At 34.3% G+C, this 21,876-nt stretch overlaps 1 protein-coding gene across 1 annotated transcript; it reads right to left on the reverse strand.

Annotated features, from left to right (window-relative positions):
* Positions 1 to 1,392: 1,392 nt before the first annotated feature.
* Positions 1,393 to 21,597, reverse strand: LOC145568694 (protein CASP-like). Its single transcript, XM_081628117.1, has 19 exons — positions 21,256 to 21,597; positions 20,968 to 21,078; positions 20,691 to 20,869; positions 19,847 to 19,996; positions 19,344 to 19,432; positions 16,686 to 16,795; positions 13,260 to 13,354; positions 12,932 to 12,987; positions 11,817 to 11,982; positions 9,986 to 10,078; positions 7,921 to 8,049; positions 7,666 to 7,785; positions 7,218 to 7,298; positions 4,877 to 4,984; positions 4,534 to 4,677; positions 4,353 to 4,454; positions 2,497 to 2,576; positions 1,740 to 1,832; positions 1,393 to 1,658 (listed from the first exon to the last, which is right to left on the reverse strand). Exons 1-19 carry the CDS (start codon positions 21,341 to 21,343, stop codon positions 1,607 to 1,609), a joined length of 2,046 nt encoding a protein of 681 aa, XP_081484243.1. The 5' UTR covers positions 21,344 to 21,597; the 3' UTR covers positions 1,393 to 1,606.
* Positions 21,598 to 21,876: the final 279 nt, after the last annotated feature.

Genomic DNA, 21,876 nt, shown 5'->3' on the forward strand with positions numbered 1-21,876 from the left:
TTTTTGTAAATGTTCATAACTGCTCAAAAAAAAAAAAAAATTACCCACAAACCATGTTCATGTTCTTTTTTTATTATTTTTATTGAAAAGATTCCATATTTTACATTGCTAAAAGATTACCTCAACCAAAAAAAAAAAAAAAAAAATAAAATAAGCCCTACCTTAACATGTATTAAAAAGAAGAAAAAAAAAAAAAAACACATCTTCTAATCTATATTCGTAGTATAGTTCTATAGCCTTGAATCTTTTATATAGAAAACTAAACAATCAACTGTTTAGTGCGGGAGGTTTGGCTGAAATATTTTACTTATTGGCTGATATGTTTCATGTGTTGGCTGATATATTGTTGGATGATATGGTTTGTTGGCTGATACACTTTATTTGTTGGCTGATACGCTTCATTTGTTGGCTGACATGTTTCTTCTGTTGGCTGATATGTATCTTTTGTTGGCTGATATACTCCTCTTATTGGCTAATATGTATCTTTTGTTGGTTGATATACTCCTCTTGTGGACTGATATAAGTCGGTTTTCTTCTATTTTATGTTTTAAAATAAAGAAAAATTAAAAATAAGTCAGTTTACTTCTTTCGCTCGACCATCCTCATCACAATATCTCCCTTGATCCTATAAAACTGCGTACAAGATACAAGTATACAACAACTCAATAACCCCTAAAATTTCACAATTTAAATCAAATAAACCACTCAAATTTACAACAAAAGAAAAAATAATGGAGTTTCGAAACCATTCTTTCAGCAAACAATCTTAATCGAGTGAACTTGTTCTCAAAAATAGACGCGATGGAACATATTCATTGCATTGGCATAACCAACGAGTTTTATGCTTAATAAATGTGTGCCTTTCCAGGCTGTGATTGAGAAAATAGCCAAAGAAAGCAAACAATAAGCTTTTTCATCAATTTCGTAGTTTCCGTCATCGACTCCGCCATCAACCGTCGTTCAACCGCCCTCAAGCAACAAACACCAATCGACAAGAAATGGGACAATTTTGACTAATTTATGATTGTTTTATGCAATATAATTGATGTGAATTTCTGATTTTGATTTTAATTTTGATCTAAAAAAAAAAGCAGAGGAGAGAAAGAGTAGGAAGAGAAGGAGAGAAAAAGAGAAAAAAGAGAACAGCCGCACAACCTGTTGGATGCGGGTGTCCGCACCCAATAGTTTGCGTATTTTCTAAGGTTAAGTTATAAGAAGTGGAGTAAATTTATTATTATTATTCTTATAATTATTATTTTCAAGTAAAATATCCTATGTTGTACACCTGTAACACTTTGTTTTATACATCATATTCTTTCCGGTGTACAACAAAACACCCATTTTCGATATATATATATATATATATATATATATATATATATATATATATATATATATATATATATCCAGTCTGACATTGCATCATACAAGAAAACTGTGTGAAAAATGGTAAGCTCTCATGATCTCTAAATTCCTAAACTCTGAAAATGAGCAAATTAAATGATCAGTGATGTAATCATTTATATACACTAAAATTTGTGATTTTTGTCATGATTCCTGTCCCATATGCACAAGGATGTGCTTACTTAACAAACTAGATCCATGTTTAGAGAGCGTGTGGCAAAATGGTTTCTGCAACTCTTTCTTCAGCGCCATGACTGCGATAGGGGGTTGGAAGAAATATAATTAGTAAAAACCAATATGCAGAGTAATGAAAAAGATTGGTTAAATCAGAGTACCTTAAATGACTCAGAGCAGACATCCTGTATAGACAAGTAAAAACTAGGATATGTAACCCAATTGTGTAGAAGAATGCAAAAGTCCGAGCATATCTGCAACCAGCAAGTTTTGTTTAGTTCAATAACGTTATAACGTTGATTTTAATGTTGATGAAAAAAAAGAGGAATTTTAATGTTGGGATTCCCAGAAAAATGCACGAGAAATATATATTGTTTGGTACGCAAAATTTACATGCTGCAGATAAGAGTAAGTAGGAAAGAAAGGCACATAACCAGAATACATTTTCAATAGTTGCATACAAATGTTAGAAAAAAGAATGCGAATGACCAAAGGTATCAAGCAGAATATATGTTCAATCAATGAACGAAAGGAGCTACTTCTGCATATATGACCTAAGGAGGTAAAAAAGTTCAGTGATGCAGCACTGCAGGCAGTTAGCATGTATCTGATGAGGCATATGCATGGCGGAAAACAGCAGTTACAATTTGAAGTGCACTCTGGAGCTAAAAAAAAATAAAAGTGAAAAAATCTTAATCTCTCTTGATTCATAAATCTAGATTTAATTTTAATCCCTGAATCTTCCACAATTGCATTCATGGCTCCAAAAGATTTATTTCAATCAGAATTTGATTATTCATGATTTCATCATGCTGGGGAATCCCTACTCAGCATCCACGGCATTTAGACACACAACCTTATAGAGATGTGACTATCATATTACATATAATACATAAAACCGAGCATAAGAAAGCATACTTGTTGCCAAGAAGGAAACGCCCACTGGTAAGGGTTATTTTGTCTCTGAGACCCAACTCCTTGTACCTTTGATCCCGCTCCTGTAGATTAAAAAAATTCATGCAGTTTAAGATTGATAAATCAGCAAACAAAATAGCAAGAGAAAAGTACGAAAGAATCAATGGTCCAACTCTCTCTATCCCTTCCCTCTCTTAGTCTCTCATCTTCCCAATTGCAGCACTTATAGCTACATTCCCTTGGGATGAGTATTATGAGGAATTGAGAAAACATTGACCTCAAGGAGCATACTTTAGGATGCATAGACAAACTAACCAAATGGGTATATTTGTGGATTGCCATGACTATACTAGTCCCAATTGACACATACCCTAAAATGTATAGAACAAATTTAAAAATCTTAAAAAAAACTGCACAGATATTTCAAATTACAAGGAAGTAATAAATTTTGCAGCCATCTAGCATAAGGACATTCCTTTGAACCCTTCTTCAACTAATTATATTTGGCCAAATATGTCCTCTTTCATTGTCCTATTTAGATAGTCAATTTCAAGTTTCCATAACTAATTAATACTTCCTCCATTCCCCTAATATTGCAACAATTACCATTTTTAGAAGTTTACAAATAGTGCAACATTTCCTTATTTGTGCATGCTTTCTTTTTATCTCATCACAAGGGTCTCTAATACTATTTTATTCTCTCATCTTAAAAAATCCATGCAATACCATGGTGCAATATTAAGGGAACGGAGGAAGTATTAGTTGTGAGTGTATTTCAGCCCGTGAATTGAAAATTTGTCAATTAATTATAATCTATACTAATATTTAATAACAGGAAACTTTAAAGGTCATATAGAGTGCCACGTAGGATTTTTTCTTTTTTCTATTTTTTTCTTATTTTTTTTGGTTTTTTATTTGGTAGTTATTCTACTTCTTCCAGTAATGCTTTCATATCATTTCCCAAATGACACTAACAATACTTTCGATCATTATCATTTCCCAAATGACACTATTCCCCTAAAGTTTCTCTATTTAATATTTACAAATAAATTAATTTTCAATTATTCAATGTTACTTAATCAATCATCTTTCTTTCTCCTACCTTGGCTACGTATAATCTCTATGCATTTTTAAAGGTTAGTTACAACTTACAAGTGTTCTTCCCCTTATATTAATTTCACATATTTTAAGTCAATTTTTACATTTTAATTTCTCTAAACTTTTCCATTCCTTTATGTGTTTTTTAAGTTCTAAATGATAATGGGGTTGATGGATGAGTCGATTTACGTTTTTATGTAATAGTCTATTCAAAATACTTATTTTGTAATTTATGTGATAGCTTTCATGAATTTATCAAATAAATTTTTTTGGACATACATTACCAAATAAATTACTTAGAGAAACATCTGTAAAAAAAATAAAATAAAATAATTACAGAGATCACCTTTAATTTCATGAAATCTATCACAAAATGGCAAAATTAATACTTTATAAATTTAATTTTGATGAATTTAGTGATTTATTTTTTGTTTAAATAATGCTGTAATTATCTAATGCAATTCGTGGTAATATGTACACCTATTAATACAAATAATAATTTTTTTTTTTTTTTTTTTTTTTTCTGTGGTAGATTTCATGAAATTAAATGTATGTTCTGATTTTTTTTTTTTTTTTTTTTGATGAAATTAAACGTATGTTTTGTCTATATATATATATTTAACATTTTACCAACAAATTTAACCCGTACATCGTACAGGCTAAATACTAGTTCTTATTTATAACTTTTACTGGTTTTTGAAAAGAAAAAAAAAAAAAAAAAAAAAAAAAAAAAAAAAAAAGATAAAGAGAGTAAGATTTACCTTTTTGGAGAAAGCAGCAAAAGGATTAATATCCTCTTCATATATCTTCTTATACTTGGACTCGACATCAGAGCTCATGCCACTTTCTAGATCATCAGAGCCCTGTATTTATGATACAAAAGGATTTACTCTGGTGACCTGAGAAAAAGGAAACACATATTATACCTGGTATATAACACACCTTCTTTGACCCTCTAGATATCACTTTCTCATGATTGTAGTCTTGGACATATCGGATCTTCCCATAAAGTTTTACATTGTCTGCTTTTGTTTTCTCCAGTTCTTCTGTCAGTTTCCGATTCTTGTCCTTCAACTGCCTTACTTCCTGTAAGATAGCAAGTTGGAGCATTATTCTAGCAAGAAATACTTTGCAAGATGTTCTCATGAGCAATCAAAATTTGAACAAGAGGAAAACTGCTTGAACTTTATCAATTTACAACTACCGCCCAAAAATATTACAGATGAGAGGCAAAGGCTAATAAAGAAGAGACCAGAGGAAATAGTACAATGGCGAAGCAACTTACTTCTTCAGTCTCACGGAGTCTAGCTCGGAATCTATCCCTCTGATTACAAATCACCTTAAGCATTGAACTTTGGTCCTGATCAGCAGAAGTCTGCTTCTGTTCTGCACTCTGATCAATTCACGGTCATGCACTAGTGAGATATAACATAGGAATCTGGAAAAGCAACATACTCTAAAATAGGCATCTATAATTTAAAACAAAATTTCAAATTGAAAAATAACGTACAAAACTCCCAAGGACATTTGTTCCATTGTGTCCTCACTAAAGTCCGTTTTGAAACCCCCATGACAGTTCATATTGCCAAAATGTTTCAGAGTTTAGAGGGACAGACAAAGTGAAAAGACAATGCATTGAAATTGGGAACTCACGTAATATTCAGTTTTGCAAAAATACAAGTTAATATCTAAAAAAGCATCAACAAATGCACTGGCACAAGAAAAAAAAATCACAAAAAATATATGAATCAAACAGTATTAAAAATTCTAAAATAGTAAAGATAACCTCAATGACAAGAAATTTTCTAAATAAGAGAAGCGATAAGCATTTACCCAAAAAAAATCCTACAAAATTAAACTACTATATTGATGTTTTGAGGAATTAAAATCTAGTGAAAGGATAGGTATCAGATATATCAATTTTTTTAACTTCTAAACATACAATGTTACAATTCACTTTCAATGAACCAAAAGCTGGAAAGAGCCATGTTGATGTTAAGTTCATCAACCAAAAACAATCGTGATGGGTCATTGAAAACACAGCAGCAGAAATTAGGCTCTGAATGTCAGCAGGGAACCCCTCAAATTCCAATTCCTCTACCCCCACCCCACCCACCCACCCACCCACCCACACACACACACAAACAAAAAAAAAAAAAAAAAAAAAAAAAAAAAAAAAACAAATTATGGCAGTTATCTTCAAGGATGCACGGATTCGCCTATCAGGTGCCGTCTCCCGTACCAGAAACGTATCGAGGACGGGTACGGTACGGGTACGCCTAGGAGACGTCCCCAAACCATCCCCTTCATCGTGCTTGGGTGACAATCTGGGGCATGGAAGCTTCACCTAAGGTCCGCCACTTCTTTTGGCACTTCTGCTCAAATACGTTGCCAACAAAGGCTCTGCTGAAGCATCGTCATCTGCAGGAAGATACCTCTTGCCCATGGTGTGGGAGCGAAGAGGAGACAAGCAACCATGCTATTTTTGACTGCATTAGAGTCAAGGATCTGTGGGAGGAGAGTGGGTGTTCGAGCTTAATCTATGATAGGAGTGGGAATGCCTGCGATATGGTAGAGAGATGGAGCAATAAGGACGCAAAGAAGATGCAATCAGCAGCTTTCCTAGCGTGGCTGATCTGGAATGAGCGCAACAATCATGTGTTCTCTGGAAGCACAACTCCTCATAATGTCTTGATGGGGCGATTGAGGAGGCTGGTGGAAGAGTATGGAGCGTATGCAAAGAAAATTTATGGGGTTGTTAGGCCTATAACCAAGCGTAGTCCATCTAAGTGGCTGCCTCCTTCAGGCTCTGTGATCAAATTAAATGCAGACGCAAGTTTGGTGGATGAAGGGTGGGTGGGATTGGGTGTTGTTGCGAGAAACCACAAAGGTGAGGTGCTGCTCACTGCGTCCAGAAGAGTAAGAGCTTGGTGGCTGTTAGACTTGCGAGAAAGTATGGCTAAAAGGAGGTGATGCTAGAGTCGGATTGCGAAACTCTGATGAAGCGCCTGTCAAAAGCAGCAATATACTTCTCTGATCTCGATGGAGTAATTGAGGACATTTTGTTTTTGAGTTGTGATTTCAATTCCTTTGCTTGGTCTCATGTAAAAAGGGGAGGGAATTGGGTAGCTCATCATCTTGCTAGGATGATACCTTTTGGGGTGGAACAAACATGGATTAACCATTGTCCGCCGGTAATTGCTACTTATGTACTCTTGGACACTTTCTCCATTGATTAATAGATTTTGCTCGATGCGTTTCCCTCAAAAAAAAAAAAAAGTTGTGTTGTATGGATTAATTTTTTTTTTCAAAATCTTTTTTATGAATTTTATATTTTACTGATTTTTTTTGCCGTATTCGAGCCGTACCCGTTTCTTGAAATTTTGATTTTGCCGTATCCCGTACCCGTTTCCATACCCGTATCCGTATCAGTGCAACCTAGGTTATCTTAAGTTATGGCAGAAAAAAAAAAAACAACTTATGGCAGTTATCATATATTTAGAGTTGGGAGAGTAATTGAAAATTTGAAACATCAAGATGAGAATTGTAAGTACTTCCTAGCAAATGTTTATGGCACAATGAGAATCTTATCCATGGATATGGAAGAATCAAGAAACAAAGCATACCTCAGATGGCTCAGTAGAAACAGACTCTGACAGATCCCAATCATTAAACAACGAGCCTCTCCTTTCTTTAGAGTTATATCCCTGCATTGCATATTTACAAATATAATTATAAAATACTATGTTCAATCATAAAGTGGTCTGTAAGAAAATATATAGATTATACGAAGTTATATTGAACGGTTGTCGGTTATGAAGGTTGAACACTTGATCTTCATCCATGTAAACATACCAGCTAGCAATAAGTTAAAAGCTAGCTTGAAAAAATTTAAAAGAGCGTATTGATAAAATATTTATATACCATTTTTGTTAATTCTCTAAAAACAAAGAACAAACATTCTTGAAAAAGTAATTATCAATTTCCCCAAAGAAAAACTTGTCGCAGCACATTAACTATCACTATTCTCAAATAGCACTTCTGATTAACCAAAAGCCAATATTGAACATGTACCTTCAATATATCATCTTCAAGCTTCTGAATTAGTTTTTGCTGTTCATCAACCTTAGCATTAAGTTTTGATACCTTTGCTTCAGCAGTTTCAAGGAATGATGTTTTCTCAGACAGTTTTACCTAAGAAGGAAAAATAATTTCACAGAACAATCAATAAATGTAAGCAAATCTTTAAATGCTCCTCTGACTGATCAGAGTGAAATAAAAGGCAAATAGAGAACTATCTTATCAAATGAAGTTATGAATTACCCATACCTTTAACTGAGTGAGTTCGTGTTCCATTTTTCTGTTTTTGTCGAGCAACAAAGATTCCAATTTGCTCATCTCTTCCCCACTTGTGGCTATTTCCCAATCTTCAGCCTCAATAGAATTGTAACCCACTGCCTATATAATAATCAAAGTAACAGTTCAGACACACAAAATCAAGCCATTAGCATGGCTCTCAGACAGAAAAATGAAATTAAGAATATGTCAAAGAGAAAAAATAAAGAGATATTAGAGGTAGAAGGCTTTTCGTTCATTGTGGACTCTTCTGAGAGATAATATTTAAATAAGAAATATACAATAACAATTGCATAGATCATCACTTGGAGAACTTGATACAATAATGTAAAAATTGTCATGCAGCTGAAGCAATAAAATGAAAATCTACAGTTCCACAAGAAAAAGAGTCTATGTTAAGGTGACAGCTGTAAGTTTCTTCAAAAGAGAGGCTTCACATTTCAAATTTCTCTCTTCAGGTTAAGATCATTGTTTGCTAGATTCAAGAGAACCAGAAATTTGCATACCAATTACCAAGATGGTAACATGTCATCAATTCAAAACTCGAGTAAGAGAAACCACATGGTCCTCATGTGGTTAGTTGTGGTGATAAGAGGTTGACTAATTTTCTATGCTCAAGCTTTCTGACCACTTGTTTTTTCAGATCATAGGGAGGTGAAAAAACAGATTCTTCATGCCAAATTGTCAACTGTTCTGGGTATTTTCAAGCTTCAACAACGAGTTTCAGGAAAGCAAAACAAGGAGATCCTCGGCAAACAGCTTCTTCAGCCATCTTGTTGGCAATGTGGTCGTAGCTAAGAACTCCTATAATGGGGTGCCCTTGGCAAATTTCTTTGAGTGAAAGACTGTGTTCCAGCCTCCCTATGGGCTCATTGTTTCTAACGGCCCATATGGTACCAATACAATAACGGTAATGAATTTAAATATGATTTTGGAACAAAAGTCTTGTATAAATGTCCATGTAATGGAACTCTATCCTCATTTATGGTTTTCCTTGAGCCATTCATACTCACCTCTATAGTCTAGTAACAGTAATTTATGAAGAGGAGACATATTTAGGGATGGACAAGAATTTCCATGAGCGTTGTCATGCAAATTTCCTTTGTTCTATAAATATTGCAACATGTAAACTTTTAAGATTCCCAACACACAACTTTAACTATTATCATCCCTAGTAATCTTTAAGTAAAAATTATAAAACTTGAATAAAATGAAAGTATCAAGACCAATCTAACAGGATCCACATGACTGAGTTTATACGTATTAAAAAGAAAAGATGGTCAAATGGGAGTATGTGAATGTATTAATGGTCAAATGGGAGTATGTGAATGTATTACTGGCCAAACGTTGCAATGTTTATAGAACAGAGGAAGTGTAAATAATTATCACTACCACCAACAAATCAAGCTATCAGGACATCACCTAGATTCTATTTGCCTGATGTGAACATGATTGAAGCTCCATATATTCTTGTGTAAGAAGTGTTCTACCCTCCTATAGGCTCATAGGTCTAGGGTCATCCCCTCAAATGTATCTATCAGATACTCAGACGTAAAGAGATTAAGGTTGCTTGTTTTTCTCCTTAATTGGAAGACTCTTGGTCCTATCACTTCAAAACATTTCTTTTCCAATATTTTTTACCTTAGCTAAATTTGTATATAGAAGTTTAGGTGCATAGAGACAGCTATAGCATTTATTGCTTATAAAATTTTTCAGCAAAGGTTGCTTGGCTTTTCATATAACAAAAGGCTATGTTACTTGGACTCGGGTACCCATGTCCGACACGGATACGTGTCCAAGTGTCCGACCCGGCTATTTCTTGAAAAAATTCAATGATTTTGAACTAAAATGAAGTGTCCAAGTGTCCCACCCATGTCCGAGTGTCGAGGGTCCGACACGGGTACGTGAGGTGAAATAAAGAGTCCGAGTAACATAGACAAAAGGAGGTGGCATGGGGCTGTAATAAAATATAATGTACTAGTGTATAGATTAGCATATATATTATATCAGTGATCACAATAATTAGAGATGAAATAACCTGCAAAATTTTGACTTTTTTGCGCAAATCTTCAACCAATTTAGAGGTTGGTCGAGCCTGCAGCTCTTTCTTTAGCTCCTCAAGGGCAGTCTCCTGTGAATCCAAGAGTATTAAAAATCCAATAAACAACCAAAAAGGTCCACATGTGATGTTAAGGGAGGAACAAAAAGATATTGGTTAATAATGATATTAAGAAAATATGATTTGCTAAATATGGAAAATGAAAAATATCAACATTGAAAGATATATTTATGCCCAAAGTCGATCTAAGATAATAAAATTTAAAACTGAGGCCTAAACTAAATTACCCTAAACTTATCATTCATTATAATTTTCATCTTCTTATCCACAAAAACCAATACTTAGGAAAGTACTTTGAGCCTCAAAGGACCTTTAAACATTATGACCATTCCACTAAGGCTGATTCGTCAGCCAATAAGAATTTAAAGTATGTTGAATATAGACCACTTAATCAGAAGCATTGAGCCTATTCCACTTCATGAAATGAATGAGGCACATATATCAAATTCTTTCATCAAAAGATTAAGTTTGGTTCTTGAAAAAATTTAATCAAAAGCATTGAGCCTATGTACTTGAAGAAATTGTCCTAAAAGGAAGGCGTAAGGCTCTGTTTAGTTCACCTAAATTATCCTAATATGATATAGTCTAAGTTTTTCCTGATTTGATCCGAAATATGTAATAAGTCCAAAAATAAGGTGAACTAAATAGGCCTAAGTTTGGTTTTCCTTCTTAAAAATCTTACTTCTACCCAATGTTGTTGGGAATTTAGGAATTTGCAACTTCTTTATCTAATGCCTACACGTATCCTTAACTTCACTTCCAAAGTTCACTCAAAATTCAATTTATGGAAATCTCATATATGGGTTACAATCCCACTTCCTGATGCCAAATGGTAGGAAAGTGTAAATTTATTTATTGTTCAAAATTTTAAAATTTTAACGGACTCCGTTACAGTATAGAATTTATTTAGAATCGATCGCTTAGTTTATTTTGTATATCAACAAAACCAAAAAAAGGCAAAATAAACAAATCAAATGCCCCTTTTCACCTATCTTCTCTGCCTTCTCCTTTATTTCGATTGACACACTCTTACTACCCCACTTCTATAAAAATATTCTGCTGTCCTTTCACCAGTCACCAGAAATAGCCACCAGCTACAGAAGAAAACAAGCAACCCCTTATCGGTTGCAATCCTGGAGCAACCACCTGAAGGCTCGCCTCCTAATTTCTATCAAGCAAAGCCTTGATCAAACAAATCCAGGGTTTTCCATGTGAACTCTATATCTAAAGAGATGGAATGCAATTTGTGAGAAGCAAGGGAAGAAATTTTTTTTTTTTTACTGAGACTAAGATGTTCCAGGATGGTTGCTAGGGTTCGCAAGCAAGAGTAAAGATAAAGGTATGGTTAGTAAATCTTGAGAAAATAATGCACAAATCAACTCTTTTAACTTAAGTTTGTAATTAATCTCCAATGATTCCAACCAGCTTTGGTTACTAACATGTTCCTCCTGTTCAAGAGCATAATAATGGATTCCACGCCACGGAATGGAATTGTCATTTTTTTTTTTTTTTTTTGAACCTAAAATCAGTTATGAAATGCTATAACCCAAACATTTATACCCTACGTTGGCCACAAATAATATTCATTATCAAACCAAAATTTCACTTAATTTCAAAAATCATAAACTGAAATTTTCGAAAAAAGTTTGTCAGTTCATGAAAATGAGAGTGTGTTAAAAAAGCATGAATAAACTAAATTTCCAGACCATTTCGGTGATATAATGCAAATTTGAAACCATGACACAATTACCTTTTCATGAAGGAGAGCATTTAATTTCTTAGTTTCGGAAATATGATGTTCCCTCTCATTTGATAAAGTGGTCTCAACTCTATGAAGTTCCATATTCAATTCGGATATAATCTTCTCCTTTGCACTCAAAGAGTTCTCAAGAGCACTATTTGGATCCTCAGTGTCACTGCAAACAAGAAAGATAGAATAGTTTGGACAATATGAAATTAAAACGACCTTAAAATAAAATTGCATTATTATAAAAGCATTTCATTATTGAGCATATTTAAAAGCCTTTCCAAATTTGGAAAAAAAAACCCCAAAGAAGGGAAGAAGAATGAAATCCATCACTAAAAAAACAAGGACAGGGGTAAGGCAAATTTGCCCAAAAAGCCATATAAAAGCACACCTTACCCTTCCAAATTATCAGGTAGTAAAACATCAGTGGTCAATTCCAAAGTCCCAAAACGAAATGAAAAAAGATCCAAAATAATTAATAACTGATTCTTATTTCACTTCCTCTCTTTTAAAATCAACTTGTTAGGAAGAAAAAGGGATCGTTGGAAGTAGGGTAAAAATACTTATTCCAACCAATTTTTTGTGTAGTTCCACATAGAGGCTTGCCCTTTTTAAAACCAAAAACCACTTTCCAAAAATTCATATTATTCCACTCCAACCATGAAATTCTAATCATCATCAAGCAGGGCGGGTAAAAGAACAGCTTTAGGGCCTGTTCTGATTAACTGAGCTGAATTGAGCTGAATAACTCAACTTATTAGAGCTGAGTTGAATTGAACTGAATTGAATATTTTATGAGAGAAGGAAATTAAGAACTAAACTGAAAATAAGCTGAAGAGAACAGACCCTTATTGCCCTTATTTCTCCCACAACAAACAAACAAATATGATACAAAAAATTGATAATGCCCTTCCAAAAATGGAACATAAATCTCAACCCAGACAATTTAACCTTTCTGCAGTAAATTATGTCTATGAAATCCAAGTTCCTTTCAAACCAACTAAACAAGTCAAATATTTCCCTAGATAACATGACAATTTCGTGGTAACTGATTTATTTTATTTGAAATAATGTATGGTAGAAGTTCACAATAATACAGATTAAAGCCTATTGCTCACCTTTTCTTGTTTTCACTATCTTCATTTGCAGACTGTAATTGAGATCGTAGATGTCCCTGAAATGGAAACATGGGACAGAAAGTTAACATGGAGATATCCTTAATAGAATCAATGAATTATTATTCTGGTTTAAACCAGGTACATAATTAAAAGAAGCATGCACCACATGGAGATACCCTTAATAGAATCAATGAATTATTATTCTGGTTTAAACCAGGTACATAATTAAAAGAAGCATGCACCACTGCTCAAAAACTTAAAAAACAAATGAGATTCTAGAGTAATCAAAATACTCCAGATTTCTCCAGTAGCACATGAGATAGTTTACCTTCTCTCTCTCAAGACTTAGAAGTCGGCTTTGAGCACGTTCAACTTCATCCATCAAAAGACTAAGTTCTGACTGCTTTGTTGCTGTCTCCTCCTCTGCAATTCAAGTAGAGTTAGAGGAACAAACCTCCAAACAAAATCATGCTGATAAACAGTATTCATCATAAACCCAAAGAAAACATAAAATCAACAGAACAACAAGTGTAAAAATATGTAAATCAACACGTACTTATGTAATACATGGCTTACACTATCAAAATACATGGAGCCTAAGCAGGCATAAATTAAGGTTAGATGCTTAGAGCTATCTAATTATTTACTTTAGAACCATTAAAAAGAAAAAACCTCAAATGCAAACTTCATAGGCTAAATAAAATTTGCACACAATTACCCACAATTTTTGAATTTTTTTGCTCACTTGATGTAATTATTGATTTTCCATCTCTTTCAGCATCATCAAATAATTTTGTTTCATACTACTTTTATATTAGATAAGATTTTTTAAATTAATATTCTCTCCGTTCCTTATTGTTTGTCCCACTTAAATTTTTTGCATGATTTCCAATGCACGTATTTGAGCTTGAACATACTCAACTGCATATCATAAATATATATGAAAAAATGATGATTTGAAATTACCCCATCTAGACGAATCTAACAAGATCCCGTGAGATTATGCTTATCTAATACTTCTTCTTTTTCTATTTACTTAACTAACATTTCTAAAATGGAAAAGTCATATTACTTGACCTATACTATATTTGGTAAGCTTTTGGTAGACACATTATATAAATTACCCTCATAAAGTGCATATAGGGAGAACTTTTGGGGTAATAAAATAAGCCATGTGCAACAAGGGCCACAAACTATAATTTCTCTCTCCTCTCCTTATATATTGTACCAAAGGCGATGGGACAAGTAAATAGAAATGGAGGAAGTATTTATTAAAACTTTCATTGTTAAAGTTTCTCTCCTCAAATTGCAGATTCCAAATAGGACAAACTAAAAAGAACAAAAGGCAAAGTTGGATGTGTAGTGTATACTGAGTCACTTGTATGCCAAAAACTTAGAGCGAACAATACATGTATTGGTTTGAAGAGTGATCATGGTTTCATATCTAGGCTGATAATGTAACGTACATATCAACTTCTTAACTTAACAAAATAATATTTCTTAGGGAAATTCTCTTTGGTACTCTTGTGTTTTTTAATTCTCTTTGGTAAAAAGGAAAAAACTTAATTATCTTTGGTAATCGTTAATTATACAATTATATTAACCATAACTTTAATAGTATACATTTTGATTAAAATCTTTGGGTTGGTTTTTTTTTTTAAATAATTAAATTATTTTACAAATAATTTCTTTTTAAAAAAAGACCCACCACCCCTTTCCCCACCAACCCAGCCACCCCCTGCCCTCCACACTCAGCCGACCCCCGCACCCCCCCCCCCCCCGGCACTGGAATCCCCCTTGTCTCTACCGCGTCCTGCTTCACCGAACCACCCAATCCCCTTTATCCAAAACCCCCTTCCCTCTCCCACCGAAACCCCCTAAAACCATCCATTAGGATGTCCAATTCAGTCTTCTGCAATTTCGCAGCTTAAACCTTTTACAGTGAGAGAGAGAGAGAGGGGATGATTAAGCTCATAAAAAATGGTTCAGTTCAGTAATCATCACCACTTCTCTACTTCATTTCAATCTTTCAATTAGATCTTATAAGTTTGATTTTGTTTAAATTTCACAAATTTTCTGTTTTTTTTTGGCTGAAATCTAGGTTTTTTTGGTGAAGCGGGATGCGACAGGGGGAGGGGGGTTCGACGGACGACACCACCTCTATCAAATTCAAACGCCGCTGTTTTGGATTTTCGAGGATGGGGGATGTTTTAGGGGGTTTCGTGGGATAGGGACGGGGATCAGTGGTTCGGGGCCTTAGGGGAGGGGAAATGACGGGAGGGTCGACGCCGGCGCCGGAGGAGGGTGGTATGGGCACGGCCAGCGCCGGCCAGGGTGGTTAGGGCTGGCAAAATTAATATTTAAATAATTTAAATATTAGGAAAAAAAAAAAAAAAAAGAAAACCTAACCCTAGTTAAAGATTTTAATTAAAATATATCATTAATGTTATGGTTAATATATTTTAATAATTAACGGTTACCAAAGATAATTAAGTTTATGCATTTCACCAAAGTGAAAATTAAACAACACAAGAGTACCAAAGAGAATTTCCCTATTTCTTAAGTCATAAGGGCTCATAACTCACAAGGGACTATTACATATAGATTTAAATAGAACTATAAGGATCTAATTGAAAACCAATATGGGCCAATATAGGCCAATAAGGCTAACACTACCAACTCTTTCTACATCATCACAATTAAGCACCACTTCTTACAAGTGCAGCCATTAGTCCATTACTAAAACAACAATCATTACCACAATTCAACCCTGGATTGTTGGATATGAGATGTGCAAAAACTTCATCTAGAATCAATTACATATATAGGTTTTAGAAAAATATAAAAATGATACAACAGATTTAGATGGCCTAATCCCCAAAAAGATAAAGTGTTGAAGTACAGTAGTTCAGGAGGAAGAAAAATGATTAAGAAAAAAAAAAGGAAGAAAGAAAAAGTTGATAGAAAGAGATGTTGACAAGAGAGAAAACACAGAAGATTATCTCCTGAGAGAGAGAGAGAGAGAGGCAAATAATGACTTTACCAAAAATCACTTTTACTTTAGCTTAGTCACGAATGAGGATATTTAATGGTTCAAATCAAAGCAATTTCATGTAAATAACTGATGGCTTTTAATGTAGGGTTCTAATAAATGTAATTTCCAAGTTATTAAATGAGGGCTTTCACTAATTTTGATCTTCAAAGCCAAGCTTTAGCGCAGAGAAATTTCTGTCTTTCATTAGTTCTAACCTTTGTCTCTTGTCACTCTAATTGGACAACAAGAGACATTGAACAACTGTGAGAGGTGCCTCTTGAACACCCAAGGATACCAAGTGTGCAAGATGCAAGCTGGTAATTCCTCGCACTTGAGGCACACTTTAAAAACTTGAGGAAAAAAATAAGCTCTTCTTTAGAAAGTACGAAGCGAAGTTGTCATCTTAGTGTCACACTGTCACTTAATGCCTTAAATAATGTCTACCAGAGAAATACTTCAAGAATAATAAAAAATGAGCCTATATTATTATTTTTTATCACTTCACTTTCTCATTAACGCCGACATTGGTAGTGCATTATCTTCCCAAAGAACAAGGGAGAACGGGGTACGGGAGTGAAGGCTAACATGAAAAAAATTATGCTGTGTTAAATCATCTAGATCATGCTCAAATTCAATTTGCAAGGTAAGGTCCAAGCAGTGCAATGAATATTTTCCTTGACAAGTAAAATAACTTTTATGATCTTGAGGAAAAGGGAGTACCTGATTGAGCACGGAGCTCAAACAACTGACTCTGGGCAAGTTCATGCAACTTTTGCATCGTTGTGACACTTTCTTTAGCTTGTCGTAATTGGTCCTGTAGAGACTGTTCTCTGCAACAAATAGGAGATAACAAGTCTCAATGATAGTACAAAGTTAAAAAGCTTGCTTGCATCATGTTTGCAACATAAATCTAATCAGAATTCAGAAGCAGAAATTTCCAGCCTATTTCTGCTATCTTTTGGCATTAAAAGCTTGCTTGGGGAAGTCAATAAGGACCTCAGCTCACAACCTTAAGGTCACGGGGTTGAATCCTGCTAGCTACAGAAGCTAGAAGGTGGCAAAGCCCTTACCTTGGATGGTAGGGCCCTGGCCCTGGCTCCTCTGGAATGTTCATTACATTTTAGATTTTCTTTTGGAATTTATACCCTTAATCCCAGACAACAGTCATATATCATGCTTAATTAACAAAGCAATGTAAAAACATATACAATCCAGATAAAGGAAAATTTTCTTTTTCCACAATGTGTCTATTTGCTGTTTTGTTTTACCTCTTCTATAGATGTACATGTACTTATAGCTCTCTAGCAGTCATCCATTAACAAAAAAAGACCATCTGTATTCTTCCCTGCCCAAACCATTTGCACAGGTGGTGTTACTCTGTTACTGCTTCTATTAACCAACTTTTAAGAAGTAAGTTCAGCCAAGATGTTTCATAAGGCTCTGATTATATGTATGTAAGAAAGAAAATAGAGAACAGACATGGTAAACCTACAACATAGTTCAATCAATTTCTTGAGTTAGACGAGAGCTTTTATATTTGTTAATTAAGCCTACCAAAGGGCTACAAAACGGGTGACAGAAATTGATGAGAAAATGAGCCTTGTTGCATTTCAGTTCATTATTTCCTTCAAACAAGGAAAGATCTGATTACTAAGGTTGAACTTCATAAACACACACTCTAATTTTGAATTTTTGAGGGCTCTAATCACTCTACAAGAGGTGATACATAGAAGACCAATGGCATCAAGAATACACACAAATTAGAGCATTAAGATACAACTGTAGAAATTATACAACAAATGATAACTAAGTCACAGAAATGGAGGATTACTTCAAACACATTTGTGAGACAAGCATATCAAGTTGACATATGCTGCATGATATTTCATGCTAGAATACTGAATAAATACAAGTGATTTGCAACCCGATAAGGTGATTTTGTCAGAGGTACTAGTGACCTCACAAATAAGGAAACTAAAGTGATCTTAAATGGATAAGGAAAATAATAATAGTACTCTTAGATAGAAGACACTAAAAAGGAAGAAAAGACACAAGAAAAGTACAGGGTAATGTGAACAATCAGAATTGAAAGATGATCTCGTGCCAAAATGTCCAACAATGGCCCTTGATAAACTACAAGGCACCCAAAGATCCGCATCCAGTGTTAAAGGGTGGTTTACATGCCTCCTATACAAATCATAGAGCCACAGCACGTAATCCAAAAAAAGGAACCCAAAATTGCCAATGCCTTCTGTTTATCACTTGCTCTTGTGTACTCATCAACTCTCTATTTAGCATAATGCTAATTTATGATATACTCCAAATTACGTTGTGAGGATACAGAATTTTTTTAGAATTTTCCTTTTTCCACGTAAACCGCTGAAGTTAGGTAGCATAAAAATGTTAGGTAGCATAAAACCGCTGAATTTTCCTTTTTGTTAGAAATGTTACAGAGCATTTCTCCTTCTGGTTCTTTGGATCATAGACTTAGGCTATGGGAAAGGGATTCTTTTAATACTTTCGGTGTAGTTCCATTTACAAACACCCAATAGCAACTGCTACTGTTAAATTCCACTGTCTCAAGATTTTAGTTGTGAGTTCAGCTCCAAGTAGAATTGGGCAGCAACAGCCTCTAAGAACATCTCTCTTAAAAATATTTTGAAAAAAAATCAAATTATGTACTCCCTCCGTCCTTTATCAATAAGCCTATTTCCCATTTTTCATGGAAATTAAGGAACTTAGAGATTCCTTAAAACCCATGATTGGGAAGTACATATATGCATGTGGGGTTAGGGAGAGATAGGAGAAAGAAAAGGCAGTTGGTAATTATTGAAGAGATGGAGAGAGAGAGAGAAAAAGTGTTGGAAAATGATGTCAAAAGTACAAAAAAAAATAAAAGAAAAATGATGACAACTCATCAAAAAGAGGGAATATAATCAAAAAGTACATTCTTTAAATAGATATAGGTATGTAATTTTGATTTCCCAAAAATGGAATACAGACATGCAGATAAGGGACGGAGGGATAATTATCTTTTTTATAAGAGGACACTGTCCACTAGATGGTAGCACTTAGTCACTTACTAGATCTTTTACATAAGTGTTATTCCACAACACAATGAAAAATTATGGTGCAACAAAGATTTACTTTTAACACTTCTACAAAGATTTACTTCTCAAGTAATTTTGATCAAAGAGAAGCCTAAAGAATTCATTGTCAAACTTCTGAGCACTCATTCTATTACAAGAGGATATGTACAACTGTTATCCCACCGCTCAGTATCGCAAAATAGAGAGTTCAACAGTCGTATAGATCTAGTTGACAGGTACTAAAAACCAAATTTTAATATGTAATAAAGATATTAGATTATCTAAATACCGTTCTTTAAGGACTTCCATCGTCTTCTGGTTCTCTTCTGCCAAACTTCGCTGCTTCATTTCCACTATTTCCTTTACTTTTTCTTCCATCTGAAGGTTTACCAAACAAAAGATAAAAATTGAAGGAAAAAAAAAATACTAGAGGCAACAAATGAAAGAAAAAAGCCACAATTTTTAATTTTAATTTTAATTTCGCAAATGATTTTCAATATTAGAAGTGAATGTTTCACCTGCTACTCTACCTTTGATATACAAACACATACCCAGGCTTCTCCAAAATTTTATAAACTATCCATCAACAACAGCATAAGGATATCCATTTTTCCTACTTTACTTTGTAAATATACCCTTATTTCCAGTGGAATAAAGATTCCAACGTTAACGTAAAAACACGAGGGATGAGGTTTGTTAGATCTAGCATGTGGCATTAAATTTGGCAAGAGAGAAATACTTGATATAAATAACAAATATACTGCAACAGAGAAAGCATCCTAAAAAATACACCTGCTGCTCTAATTGACGATTGCGCTCTTCGAGCCTCCTTATTGTTGCCTGTTGATTTTTCAAATGTGCCGATTCAGCCCTAAATTCCTCAAGCTCAACTTTCATTTTTCTGTTCTCAGACTCCAGTTCAGAAATTTTAATATCTTGGTCCTGCATGGAGTTAGATATTAATGAACAGATACTCTACAAACATAAGAGTGAGACCAAATAAACATCATCAACTCCGAATAAGATACTGGTCATGGATAGAAAAACCACTAATCCCAATAGTACTTTATATAACATAATAAATCTTGAAGATCAATTCTTAGTTCTTACGAAGTGGTGTTGACCACTCACAGTACTTATTAATGCAATTTCTAATCAGAGAATATTCTTCTTTTCTTCTCATATACAAAGGATAGGCAAGCATAAGACCCACAAACTAGATAGGCATACGACACAAAGAAAGTGACCGAGTCCGCAACAAAACACATGATTTGCATTTGCATATATATTACAGCAGAAGATTGCCTCGCCTGATATAGAAAGAACAATGTAACAACTGTGAAACTTTTCCATTTAAAACCTATGGTCAAGGTGTACACGTTGGGGAGTGAATTTACAAATTCAGTGAAAACAATAAAACCCTAAAATATGAAGAAGATGAAAGGAATTTGGACTCGAAAATATAGAAAAGACAAAGGAGGAAAGAAAACTCAAGTTAATGCACTACGAGTCTCTGAGGGCTAACTTTCCCACACATCAGTCCAAAACTTATAAATTAGCATAAATTCCATATGAAACATTCAGTGAGGAGACTAAATTTCATCATAAGATCTTAAAAGATCAAATAAGCACTCACAGCAATTGATGCAAGAGCAGGAAAAGGATCTGGAGCCTCATAGAGTTTCTGGTAGATATTAAGAAACGCATTTTCTCCAAATTTCGCACGCTTAGTTAGGTTATCAACTTCTTCCTGATATCCCTTAAGCAATGAATTAAATAAATTCAGTTTTTCCTCGGCCGAAGCTTTCTTGAAGCCTGTCCACGTACAGTACAAACAAACCATAAACCTACATGTTTCTACGAATTCGAATACAAGTACTACAATTTCGACAAGTAGTGAGAGAAATTACAACCTCGAGTGCTCTCGGCAAGTTTACGCCGATTCTTCTGGCTATTCTCCTGATTTTCAGCAATTCGAAGCCCTTGTTCATCCAACAAACTCTTTTCCGTCTCTAAATCAAATTCTGCATTGTATATTCATCCAGTAAAACCCTAATTAAACAATCAAACTAACAATTTCCTCTACAATAACCCTAAAACAATCAACGAATCGTAAATTATCAAATTAAATCGAAATGCAGCATTAAAAGTGAAAATAAATAAATAAATAAATAAAAATAAAATAAAATCAGGAAAAACACCTTTCCAGAAATTGGCGACAACAGAAACAGGAGAAGCAGAAGATGAAGTCGAAATTTCTCTCTCCAATCCACTCGGTGGAACCTCCATTGATGAATTCGGATCTGCAACAAATGGAGGAATCCAAGGGTTTTGTGATCACGATTGATTCTGACTTCGATCGATTAATCTCAAACAATGTAAGAATTTCTGAATTTGTGAGTGAACTTCGAATGAAAATTAACGCGGGAAGTTAAAATTGAGATCTGATTGAAGAATTAGGAAGGTGTTTGGGCTGTTTTTGCAACAAAAAAGTATCTGGTGCTGCACTTCATCGTCATTTTTTGCTGCATGATCCCACTGATACAAAATGTTACTGCGTAATTAACTTTAGCGTACCAAATTTTAACATAGGTTGTCAATCGGGTTAGTCTGTCCATCGGGTTAGTTAGGTCGGGTTGGATTCGGATTGGCCGATTGGGTCATGGGTTGAAAATTTTAACTTTAGTGTACCCGTGCAAAATGCACAGGATACATAAGAAAAAATATATTTAAAATATGAAAAGTTGATTTTGATGTTGTAACTTATACTTGGGCTGCAATGGTCAATTTTGGACTGGTCGGCTCTGTTGAACCCTGTTTAG

Source organism: Chenopodium album, chromosome 11 (assembly GCF_948465745.1).
Source record: "Chenopodium album chromosome 11, dcCheAlbu1.1, whole genome shotgun sequence".
In the NCBI taxonomy this organism is placed as follows: domain Eukaryota; kingdom Viridiplantae; phylum Streptophyta; class Magnoliopsida; order Caryophyllales; family Amaranthaceae; genus Chenopodium; species Chenopodium album.

What these genes read in the sequence shown, in the direction of transcription:
- LOC145568694 (XM_081628117.1), bottom strand. Translation starts at nt 21,343, where the DNA reads ATGGAGGTTCCACCGAGTGGATTGGAGAGAGAAATTTCGACTTCATCT. An exon ending in AAAAAGTCAAAATTTTGCAG is followed by an intron (nt 8,050 to 9,985) that starts GTTATTTCATCT and finishes ATTATTATATAG; the next exon opens with GCAGTGGGTTACAATTCTAT. An exon ending in TTGCTGCTTTCTCCAAAAAG is followed by an intron (nt 2,577 to 4,352) that starts GTAAATCTTACT and finishes TTTAATCTACAG; the next exon opens with GAGCGGGATCAAAGGTACAA.